The 12228-nt window shown below is 46.7% G+C and overlaps 1 protein-coding gene across 1 annotated transcript in view; it reads left to right on the forward strand.

The window, feature by feature from the left end:
- The window catches only part of DNAH9 (dynein axonemal heavy chain 9), a 200534-nt gene that overhangs the window by 83427 nt on the left and 104879 nt on the right, over positions 1–12228 (forward strand). Inside the window, exons 47-51 of the mRNA XM_075440716.1 lie at positions 664–826; positions 2983–3106; positions 5645–5787; positions 8213–8374; positions 9352–9585. Of these exons, the coding sequence (XP_075296831.1) occupies positions 664–826; positions 2983–3106; positions 5645–5787; positions 8213–8374; positions 9352–9585 (826 nt within the window). The remainder of the gene's footprint in view (positions 1–663; positions 827–2982; positions 3107–5644; positions 5788–8212; positions 8375–9351; positions 9586–12228) is intronic.

Here is a 12228-nt window from a genome sequence, read left to right on the forward strand (position 1 = left end):
ACATGTGAGGATGTCAGCAATTGCTTCAAGAGGATAAATTGGAGCCAGGCAGAGTTCACCAGGCAACTCTCAGACAGGGCAAGTGAACAGATCTGGAAAATAGGAGCAAGTTCATTTTAAGAGTGAGAAAATCTCACTCTTAAGTAGTGGTGGTTTGGATAAAGAAGGAACACTGACTGCGTTTTCCAGGCAGGTTTTATGCCATTCTAGACAAATATGAATATGCTTTAATGCGTAGCAGGACTCTTCACCTGAACATGAACCCCAAATGCTTTGCGAAGAGAAACCTTTACCGGGTGCATCAGAGCCCTGAATTTTGTTCTCAGTTTCTGCATGTCGATGTAATGTGCTTTTTCCTTTATCCTCCCAGTAAAGATGTCTAGGCCTGCACCTCAAAATAGTTCTGTCCAGCAAGACTTGGCAGGTGGAAAAAAAAATTGGACACAGCCTGAATTGCCACCAAACTATTTTTTTCATCAGCCATGTCCTTTGTGTAGGTCTCAGCAGAGATGGGGATTGATTGCTGACATGTCTCTTAGTTTGACATTTTTCATCCCATTCAGAATACAATTTCTTAGTGAATAAAATATGTATTGAAAAGCACTGGGCAGGGAAATAGAAAAATACTCTTATTAATGAGACATTTTGTATGCTTCAATTTAGTTGCCGCATCAACCGTATCCTGGAGTCCCCCAGAGGAAACGCTCTCCTGGTTGGCGTGGGCGGAAGCGGCAAGCAGAGCCTGACCAGACTGGCAGCCTTCATTAGCTCTCTGGAGGTTTTCCAGATCACGTTGAGGAAAGGCTATGGCATCCCTGACCTGAAGGTAGGTAGCTTTAAGCCTGAGGTGGAGGGGAAGGCAATAAAAAGCAGAACTTGCCCTGAAACCTTTGTCTTGTTGCATATTGATTGACACCGATGTGAAGACACTAAAAAGCCTCAGACATGGTATTGATGTGGGGACGGCAGAGAGGAGCAATGCTTCTTGAAATACCTTGCTGAAGCGTGTCTGCACAGGGGTGCAGGCAGACCTGATGTCCCCTACCAAATCTCTGAGCAGGCCAGGCCTGAGCACACTCGGTGTCAGTGCTGGGCTGTGCTAATGGACCCAGCAGCATGGACATCCACCTCGTGCTTGTTCAAGAAACTGTGAAGGACTGGGAAAGTTCTGTTTGATTGTTGTTTCTAATTAAACCAAGATGCAGTAATTAGCATGTCTGTGAGGTGCCTGTTGTGGAGTGATTTGGAGGTGGAAAAGGAGCAGGAGAGAGTAGGTGGAGAGTTCCCATGTCATAACCAGTGCTTCCTCTGCTATTTTGTGTAAGGGAGGGACTGGGTGGATGGTGGAGGGTTCACTATAGACAACATGTGCCTGTGCTTATATTTATGCATAGGCTAGTGAGCCTCGGAGTTATAAATTAACATTTTAAAGTATCACTGAAATTGTTTAAAAGTACATTCGCTGCTGGCAAAATGTTTCTCATTAAAAACGTTGTAAAAATCCCAGCTGCAGTGACTTCACTCCATTCTGCCTGGGAGACACGATGGCCAATGAACCCCGGGTTCCTTCCCCATCAGTGACATGACCTGGTGGCCTGTGGTTGTGTACAAGTTGTTTTCACGGTGTCACACAAGCCTGTCCCACTGTCCGTTAGGTATTTTCAGCTCTCCTTTGTGTTTTTCAGCCCCACTCAAGGGATTTTCTAGCTCCTGTCTGCCTGTTTATTGAGGAAGCTTGTTTTCCCATCTAGGAATATAGCTCGCTACCAGCGTTAATAAACTTGTTTTCAAAGCATCTCTTTGCTTTTCTGTCTGTGGAGGTGGAAGATAATTTGATGTTCCCTTCAGTCTGTATTCATTTTCAAAGAATTTATGAAATATGGAGTAGGTTTTTTTTTTCTCAGAGATGGAAGAGCAAGATGGTGACAGATTACCCTATCTGCCATTGGCCCCTCCCGCTGGTATAATTGATCTGATCCAAATTTCCAGTGATGAAAGTAACAAATCATTCTTTCAGAAGAAGCGAGTGTGTTTGCTGAATATCTAAGAGAGTTTCTGAAACATTGGCCATTGCAGTCCCTCAAGGGCCCACACATGTCTTGTATCCTGCTTGGAGGGGCCTGAAGGAAAGGATGGAGTTTGAGCTGGATAATGGTGTTTTTCCCATCTCATGAACAACTTGGATTTCAAAAAGAAGGTGTCCTTCGTTAGGAGGACACTGTCCCTTTAAAACGAAACAGCTTCTTCATGTGAGCAGGCTCTCTGTCCGCATCACTGCGCTGAGTGGGAGACTGAAGGGTGAGTCCCTGCTCTGACTCGGGGACAGAAGGAAGAAATACACAACTGAAAAAAAAAATCCATGTTTGCACAAGGTGTCCTCCTCCCTTCCTCATGAACAAACAAAGTTGCAGCACCTCAGAAAAAAAAATATATTCAAGTATACTTGTGAAAGCAGAGAAAGCATGGGGATACCAAGGACCAGGATTTGCAGTCAGTGCTGTCTCTCCCAGTCCCCGTGGTGCTTTAGCCTCCCGGTCTATGTGACTTACTGCACCCACAGCCCGGGCAGAGTGAGCCTGTACGAGCTCCCCTTGCCATCTCCGCAACCACTGATGGCATTGATGTCTTCAGCCACGGGCACCGACCGCTACGTGTTCCAGCCACAGGCATTTCCCTTTCTCCAGCAGTGCTAGGCGGGGCTTTCTGCTCGTTTTTGTGCAATACAGACCTGGGCATAATGTCACGTCTTGCTTGGTAATGTCTGACAATGATGACAGCAATAGACTCCCCAGTATAACCTGGGAGGCTCAGCCGTGGAGATGGAGAGTGGCCAAAGGGCAGTTTCATGCTAGTTAATTGCAATCGCTTTGTCCTCGGTTAATGGGAAGATTCTGAACTATCCCATGTGTAGGGGTGGTACCTCGCCCATGCTTTGCAGAATGTAGATGCAGCCCCTAAGTCCACTTGCTCTTCAACCTCCAGGCAGACCTGGCAAACCAGTACCTGAAAGCTGGCGTGAAGAACGTAGGCACCGTGTTCCTGATGACCGACGCGCAAGTGGCGGATGAGCAGTTCTTGGTGCTGGTGAATGACTTCTTAGCATCAGGTACATCTCTCATTGCTTTGATTTGTCCTCTCCCCCTTTCCAGAGCTACTGGAGAGAGTCCAGCGGAGGGCTACGAGGATGATGAGGGGACTGGAACATCTCCCCTACGAGGAGAGGTTGAGGGAACTGGGCTTGTTCAGCCTGAAGAAGAGAAGGCTGCGAGGGGACCTTATAAATGCTTACAAATATCTGAAGGGTTGGTGTCAGGAGGATGGGGCCAAGCTCTTTTCAGTGGTGCCCAGTGACAGGACAAGGGGCAATGGGCACAAACTGAAGCAGAGGAAGTTCCGTCTGAACATGAGGAAGAACTTCTTCCCTCTGAGGGTGACGGAGCCCTGGCCCAGGCTGCCCAGGGAGGCTGTGGAGTCTCCTTCTCTGCAGATATTCAAGACCCGCCTGGACAAGGTCCTGTGCAGCTTGCTGTAGGTGACCCTGCTTCGGCAGGAGGATTGGACTAGATGACCCACAGAGATCCCTTCCAACCCCTACTATTCTGTGATTCTGTGATTGTGTTTTGCACATGGTAGCGTCTGTAGTTCTAAAATATACAGAAGGGCAATATATGAAGAAAGCTAGAAGATATGTGGGTTAAGTGCTAGAATAAAAGCACTGCTAAGGTCTCCTTGGTGCTGATGCACTCTGTCGTCTGGTAGATTTTTTTACTTTCTCTGATGTCTTGTGCCCCGTTTTTCCATACTTCATGGTATACTGCAGATGGTTGTTAAGTGATGTGTTTGTTGTGATACTGCAGCTGAGGACAGAGCCGAACGAATGTGTCAACAGATGAGGAGTTTGACCTAGAGATCCGGTGCATCCACACTCTAGTTACCTAATAAAATAAGGTTGTTCCTGCCTAGAATATTTGACTGGAGTATCTACAAGTTGGAGGATGAAGCAAAGCTATCATATGACCGTGTGTGTGCATCATGTAGCTGCTTATTCTATTCCAGTCCTTTTCCGCTTTGTTTTTCCAGATGCATGTAAGTTTTTGAGTTGTTGCTTGCCCAAACACTTGCAGAATAGTCAGGCTACATGCAGATGCTCTGTTTCTGTGCAGAACATGGCACAAGGTGGTGTGGGTGAGCACCCCCCCATACCAGGTGTGCTGTGGCTACAGTGCACATGGGAGAGTGCAGCTGTGTCACCGTGACCACCCTAGGTAACCCAGAGTGGGCATATTCCCCAGACTCCCTGGAAAATCACTGCTATGAACTGCATGACACTTTTTGCCTTATTTATGAGTCAGGAGTGGGAAGATACCAGCTGTTTCAGGTGACCTCCATGGATGGTGAGGGGTGGAGCATTGACAGCACAGGGGAGCAATAGCTTGTGAGTAACTCCAGAGTTGACATATGTGGCTATAAATTGGCCAGATGGTTTGAGCAGCAAACAAGCCCTGCCTGTGATGAATATGTAACCAGGAGTAAGCACAGGGGTTGTTGTGGAGGGTGGTGAGTAGCTCCCACCACCTCTTATGTGCGGTGTAGATGACACAAATATCTCATGACTCATGGTGAAGCTCTGCAGTGTCCTGCAGCAAGGGGCAGACTGAGCAGCCTGGCTTTGGGGTGTCCAGGACATCTTCTGGGATTTCTGAAAGGTGTTACATTTTGCTGTGGTTGCTGGGTGGAGAAGTGGGGACAAATTAGAGGTCCTCTCTCAGGGTCCAGGGAGGCAGCTCAGAATCGCAGCTGGACTGAGGAAGGGACCTTGGGGAAACTGTGCCTTCCCATGGCATGAGCTAGTGCTGCCCAGTGGGTGCGGAGTGATGGGTCTGGCTGCTCTCTGCTACCTGCATGCTTGTTTTTATGACTTGTTACACTTCTTATCATCACCTAGGAAGCTAGAAAAAAATATATGTTTTAGTCTTTCTTATAAATGAGCAGATTTCTGATTAGTGTCTTTTTCTAAGTGATTAGTGCTCACATTGACAGTATCTCACTCAATAACGGTGATTTCAGTAAAATCAGAAGCCAGCAAGGAAGTGAATAGGTGATAAATTAAAGAACCGCTAAAAAAATATTTGGTTGGGTGCATTTTTGACAGTCAGTTGCAGATCTATTAACTTTTAAAAGTTTTTAAAAGATTGCTAACTTTAAAAATGTGTTGGTGATCTGGAGTTATTTGCCTGCTGCTGGCAATGATGTTGAACAGCTGTAGAAATTGTACAGGTTTTCTAATTCATTTGTGAAACTGAAATGATTTTGTTATCGGGTATAGTGTATTAGGTATTTGATTTTTTTTGTAATCTAATTAGCACTGTAGATCAGAAAAAAACAGACTTTCTGTCCTTTGACTCTATTCTATGTTTGTTCACCTTGTGCTTTTACAAGAAAGTTTACTCTCACGAGTGTTTATTTTTTAGCAGAATGACCCGTGCCACCTCTCTGCTGCCGGGGCCCGTGGATACCTGGCACAATGGTTTTTCTCGAGGAAGGGGCTTTTTCGAGCCCCTGAAGAGGGAGGCAGCCACTTCACTTTGCTCTAAGACTGCAACAACATCCAGACCAGTAAACTGAACGTGCCCTCTTCTCTTAGGGGAAATCCCTGATCTCTTCCCCGATGATGAGGTCGAAAACATCATCAACAGCGTGAGGAATGAAGTCAGAGGCCGGGGGCTAGTGGACTCCAGGGAGACTTGCTGGAAGTTTTTTATAGAACGTGTTCGGCGACAGCTGAAGGTGAGACAGAGGCTGGGGGACTTCGGGTCCTCGCCATCGACCTTGGCGCAGGGGCACAGGGTGGAGGAGCTTTGGGCTACGTTGGAGGGAGGTCAGACTGCAGCCTGAAAGGCTTTTCCTCCTGTTCATATGAACTGATTCTCTCAGCAAGCAGTACTTAAACATAAGAAATGCTGTCTGTTGTCATCGCTACTTTGGCTTTAGAGAGCACTATGGGAGTTGAAAATTTTCTCTTTTGAGAGCTGAGCAGGATCAGCCTTTCCATTTTCAAAGCCATGCGCTGGGGTTTAACTGGGGTGCATCAGGAATAGGTCTTGCTGCTTGGAAAAATTGCACAGGGGATCAGTCTTCATGCTGTTGACAATCCAGAGGCAAAAGAATTAAAAAATCCTTTATCTTAAAACCGGAGTGCTGGGAACTAAGTGGGACACAACACGCTGACAGGATTTCTCCCATTGCAGCCCATATTCCAGCATAGAAAGGCCTTATAAATACGTCCTAAGACATTGAAACAGTTTCAGGACTTTCCAGGTGTTCTTCTAACACCTTAGTTTTCTACTGCCTGGTGTCCTTCTCTAAATATATTCCTGACAGAGATTAAGGTACACTGGAAGGGCAGCATGGATGTGATTTACTTGAGGCTGATGCCTTTTCCTTGTCTGCGCTTCTCCTTAATGGTGTGTTAGAGCAGATGCACGGGGTCAGCCCATCTCTTTACGCTCTCCAGCATTTTGTGATGGCATCATGCACTGTGCAGAAAGCTGATTGAGCCACTGCTGGTCCAGGACATGCTGGACATCTGGAATCAGCACAGGAGTGGATCTTGACCCAGCAGAGCATAAGCACCAGCACACTTTCTGTTCCAGGGTCTGGAGAGAGAGTATTGTAGGTGTAGAAGAGGGCTCTTGACATGGATGCTCTCATGAAGCTTGCCTGGCCCTGAGAGAGCAACATAGAGGTGCCCAAGGCTTATGCTTGAAGGTGTGGAAAGGGTTTCTACATGCTGTCCTCTGTGAGCACGCAGTGGCCAGGTCAGAGGAGCAGAAGCTCTGAGTCCAGCTGGCTCTTCTGAAATTGAAACAAAAGTGATTTTGTTGCAGGCTGGCTTTCACAGCTTCTAAAAACAGGTCTTAGCTCAGGGTGGAGGTGGTGACACCTTGTAGAGATGTCTGAGCCGATGGCAGTCTGCCCTGTGGCACTTGCAAGGCTGTGTGGGTATCAGCCAGGGCTAACAAGTGGGAGAGGGGTGATGCATTCAGTAGATATGCTGCTTCCCAAACTGGCCCTTGCTCAGATGTTGCTACTTCATTGCATGATCTCAGCTTGTTGGTGTCCTCCTTTGCACCTGCTTAGCAGAGCTCATCAATCCAGCCACAGCAGGCTTATAGAAGAAGGGCTGTGATGAATGGTGGTGGCAGGTTTTGGTCCTTGGGTCTTATTTTGCTGTTAAAGCTGGTGGGGAGGCAGCGAAGGGAAAGGTACTTTGCCTTGGCCTGACTTTACACCCTGGGTGAGGAGTTTTCTTCCAGAAAAGGGAGAGCTTGTGCCTACCAGAGAGGAGCTGAGCAGGCTGGCTGTGGGGGGAAGGAGGCTCCCAGCCTGCAGGGAAAGGCAGGTGGAGGAGGGAAGGGTGCTGAAGACGGGGAGGTGCAGGGCTGGGAGGATGCTGAGCAGAGGAGTAACAACCCCTTGCCCAGGCCCCAGGGTAATGTGAAGAGAGATTTCCCAGAGACCCACAAGCTCTGCGCAATTTACTGCAGCTCAGAAGCTTTTAGCAGCTGTTGGATTGAAATAAAAGCCTGAAAAGCAAAAGACCTGCTGTGCAAACATGCAATGAGCAGGGAAAACGCATTCACAAATGCTTCTATTTCCATTCTACTTTGAGATTTCTCTATTTTAAAAAATTTCTTACTCTGTTAAAAGCAGATTTTGAATTTGAGCCGACTCAACCGTTTTCAATGCTGGCTTTCGGGGAAAAAATCCAGGCAGACCCGTGGTCCTGCCAGGAGAATTTAGATCCATTCACTTTAATTCCTGGTTGCACCACTTGAATCCGGATGCCAGTTCCCTGCTGGGCGAAGCTTTGTGTCACCGCTATAGCGGGGAAGAGTGGTTGGATTAAACTCCAGCTGCAGCCTTGAAACTGTGCCAGGCTTCTGCTTTTGACCATAGCAATGCTGAGCACCACTGCTTGTATTTATTGCAGACAAAAAAATGTGTTTTCTGCTAGATTGTGCCTTTTCCAGGCCAGGCTTGCTGGCCTGAAGTGCAAGGGCTGAAGGATAGAGGTTGCTGCACCCTTAGCTGGTGGCACAAGATCTTCCATTGGAAGTGGCTGGTAGAGTCCGGGCTGGGCTGTGCGACTGGAGCCCGGTGCCTGCTCCTGGCCATGTCTTCTCACCTTCTCCTCTCTTGGGCTCCACAGGTCGCGCTGTGTTTTTCGCCCGTTGGTAACAAGCTGCGTGTCCGCAGCAGGAGGTTCCCCGCCATCGTCAGCTGCACGGCCATAGACTGGTTCCAGGAGTGGCCGCGGGAGGCCCTCGAGTCCGTCAGCCTCCGCTTTCTGCGAGAAACAGAGACCGTGGAGGTGAGCACCTCACCCACCGGCATCTGCGGGTGCCTGAGCCTTGCCTGGTTTTGCGGTCCTCTGCGGGGTGCAGGCGCTGGCCACCCCTGCCAAGGCAGCACTGGTGACAGCCAGGTGTGACCTCGTCCCTCCGTTCAGGGCCAGCAATACTTCGCATGAGGGGGATGGTGTTGCAGAGGACTCCCTGCTCACCTTCACTGCTCTCCAACACTTCTCCAGGACATCTGGGTGACTGCTTGGAGAGGAATCGATGGTGGCACCGTAGTGTGTTAAGCTTATTTGCACCAAGCTTGAAATACGGGCCAGGTTTTTCAGAGCGGAGCATGGACCTTAGCAGAAGTAGGGCCGTAAGCACCACGCTCGTGGGTGTGATGCACTGATCCTACTGCCAGTGAAACGGCTGCTCTGCTAGCAAGAAAGGCAGCTTACAAATCAGTGCAGAAAATAACATAATGCTTGTGATTATTTCAGGGAATACACACTTTTCTCTCCACGTGCGTGTCTGAGTGTCTGTAATTCTCAAGGGCAAAAAATATGTCAAGTTCTCATTGATGACAACCTGCTACTAGACTAAAAGCTGTTCAGTTCTGTTTATTTAGGTTTTCTGGGCAGGATCTGGAAGAATAAAGTCTACAATGTTTCTATTTATGAGTGTGCACTTTCCCCATTTGTACGAAAGAAAAGCCCAAATTTATACTTAAAAGGCTGTTATTTTGCAGAGTTGAATGTTAGAAAAATTGCTTGGAATAGTATAAAGTATGAGATAAAAAGATATAAAAAGAAGTCTAAAGTACATGAACAGACAAAATTATTTTAGAGATAACAAATGAAAAGGGATCAACTTGGATGTTACATCATGGATTTTGCTGTGGCAGAATAAAAAGTTACTAAATTCCTTTATATACAGCACAGGTCTGTGCTATATGTAGTTGTTCTGTTTGAAGTATTTTCTCCTTGTCTGCTCATCTTACTTTTAGGATCCAGTGAAAGATTCAATAAGCAAATTCATGGCCTATGTCCACACAAGCGTCAACGAGATATCCCGACTGTATCTGAGCAATGAGCGACGATACAACTATACCACTCCGAAGTCGTTCCTCGAGCAAATAAAACTCTATCAAAATTTGCTATTGAAAAAGGGCAAGGATTTAAAAGCAAAAATGGAGCGACTGGAGAATGGCCTGGAGAAGCTCAAGAGCACGTCTGCACAAGTAAGCAAATCCTTCAGGATTAAAAGCTGATGCTTTCCTTGTTCCTCTGTTAGAAGCGTCTCTGCATCCTGGTTTGAAGGAGAGTTTTACAGACTGAAATTGTGCAGGGCATAAAATTCATGCTAGGTCCTGGCACTAGTCTGGCTTGAACTGGGTTCCTGGAGGAGCAGAAGTTATATTCTGTACTGGAAAGGAGAAGGGAAGAAATGTGTGTCCAGTCTCTGCAGTTTAGGTGGTGCTAAACCCAAATGAAAGATTACCATAAGTGAAATGAAATAGGAATCCAGTTGACTGTGTACATGTTCTTTTAATGGTTATATTTCAGCTGTAGTGACAAAATAGCTTATAAAGTACTGGAAGATCAGTGATTTTTGGGGTTGCATCCAGGAAATCTACAATAACTTCAACAAGAATCCTGTCTTTCAAACTAAATAGAGCATCCTTTTAAAATAAGGCTGATGTTCATTTTACTTGCATGATGCTATCCATCTTTAAGGAAGACTAATGCATGTCTGAAATGTAGATTAGCCATCACAAAACCACCCTGCTAAAGAGCGGCACTGGCACTTCTCTGTGATAACGACTAGATGTTCTGAGCATTTCACAAACCTCTCTGTAGTGACTCAAACGGCCTTTCAGAGCTTTGCTGTCTACATCTGCTGCTAAACTCCTGTTTTCCTCTCCATTTCATATTCTATTAACTCTTACAAGTGTTCACTTACAAGCTTCTACTGTGGCAAATGGGCCTCTCCTGAAGGTGCTCCAAAGAAATGCAGGGGCTTGATGTGAATGAAGAACTAGCAGGTTCAACCACTTCCAGATATGTCCTCTGGATAATGCTGGTGGCATAAATCACGTTTGTCGTGCTCAACAGGATACGTGCCTTACTGGAGGGAGATGTATGGGCTTTATTAGTGCCTCTCAACTGTGATGATAGTCTGCATCTCACTTGAAACAGTTGCTTTCTTCATGGCACAGGACAGGCCTGTGAGGACACAGGAGGGGAGCGGGCACATTTCATGTCCCTTTTGCAGGTTTTAGCATCTCTTTTGTAAGGATGCAGCTGAAGTTGAATAACCAGCAGCTGAGAGCACCCATCACAGAATCACAGAATCACAGAATGGTAGGGGTTGGAAGGGACCTCTGTGGGTCACCCAGTCCAACCCTCCTGCCGAAGCAGGGTCACCTACAGCAGGCTGCACAGGACCTTGTCCAGCCAGGTCTGGAATATCTCCAGAGAAGGAGACTCCACAGCCTCCCTGGGCAGCCTGTTCCAGTGCTCCGTCACCCTCAGAGGGAAGAAGTTCTTCCTCATGTTCAGACGGAACTTCCTGTGCTTCAGTTTGTGCCTATTGCCCCTTGTCCTGTCACGACCAGTGAAGCCAACCAGAGCCATAAGTACGTGCCCTCATTGCAAAGCAGACCTTACCTCTACCTTACCTATAGAGGCAAATAATTTTGCTGACCTGTGGGATGCTGCTGGTTTTGATGATGCCCCAGTGTTGGACAAGATGGATTAGGTCTATTTTTTATTGGGAGCAACTGGTGTGAAACTAACCTTTTGAGAGGAAACAAGTCCCTGTAGTGTCAGTCAAACATGGGGACCCTTCTGTATTCTTCAGGCGTATCTTCATATGGGTGTTATGTTGGCAAGGGTGCTCTGACAAGCCGCAAAACAGGTGCAGAGCAGTGGTGGAGGACTGGGGAGGAGATGGGAAGCCACAGCACCTGCAGGTCTTGTAGGTTTTGCTATTGCAAGAAGCATAAAAGAATGAAAAGTTCGTATCTGGTTGGAGTAAGGCTGGGATGAGAAGTGCCTGTTTATGAAGTTGATTAAGATGCAGAGCAGTGAGGACAAATATGTCAAATTTGAATCTAAAATTAGCACTGGGGGCCTAAAATTAAACACCTAAATTATCAGATATGCGCAACAGTCAAAACTGTTGTTGATTTGAAAACAGAGTGTGGATATTTAGCAGTATTGGAAATCATACCAGAACGTTCAGTCTTGAAAGCCTGAACTTTACATTCACCCGTGGAAATGGTTGGTCTGGATGCTGGGGAAGTGACAAGTCTTCTGTCTCACTCAGGTGTGTCATATCCAGGTTGTTTCGTGGTGCTTGGAAGCGATATGCTGTGGGTTGTTTTTTTTTCAAAGCAAAGGTGGAGGATTTTGATACCTGGGTATGACCTGGTTGTACCTTAGGTCTGAGGACTAGTGTTCCCATCATCAGCATTCTCCAGATTCCTACTGCTTGGATGCTGTGATAAGTTAATTATGATTTTTATGTGTTGCTATAGGCTGTTCAGTGTGGCCTCAGCATGAGGAGGCTGTTGTGCAAGTAGTTGTAGGGTGCTTTTTGACGTAGCCATTCCAGTTTCAAAATAACTTCTCCCTCTCCTCTTACTCCTCTCTTCTCCCCCCTTCCTCTCTTTTCTTTTCTTTTGAGATTTGGACAGCTTGATACTGTTGACTAACTTTGCTTTTAAAGAAGTGTTTTCCATTAGCTTACGTGCCTAACCGTCTTTCCCTGAAGACAGTGGCTGTCCTCAGTACTCAGAAAAGCAGAAGCTGGCTTCCAGTTGTTAGGACATAATAGACTTGGGAAGATGTGGGGGATGAGTCATTTGTTTTTCAGAGTG

The sequence above is a fragment of the Opisthocomus hoazin genome, chromosome 21 (genome assembly GCF_030867145.1).
Source record: "Opisthocomus hoazin isolate bOpiHoa1 chromosome 21, bOpiHoa1.hap1, whole genome shotgun sequence".
NCBI classification, from domain to species: domain Eukaryota; kingdom Metazoa; phylum Chordata; class Aves; order Opisthocomiformes; family Opisthocomidae; genus Opisthocomus; species Opisthocomus hoazin.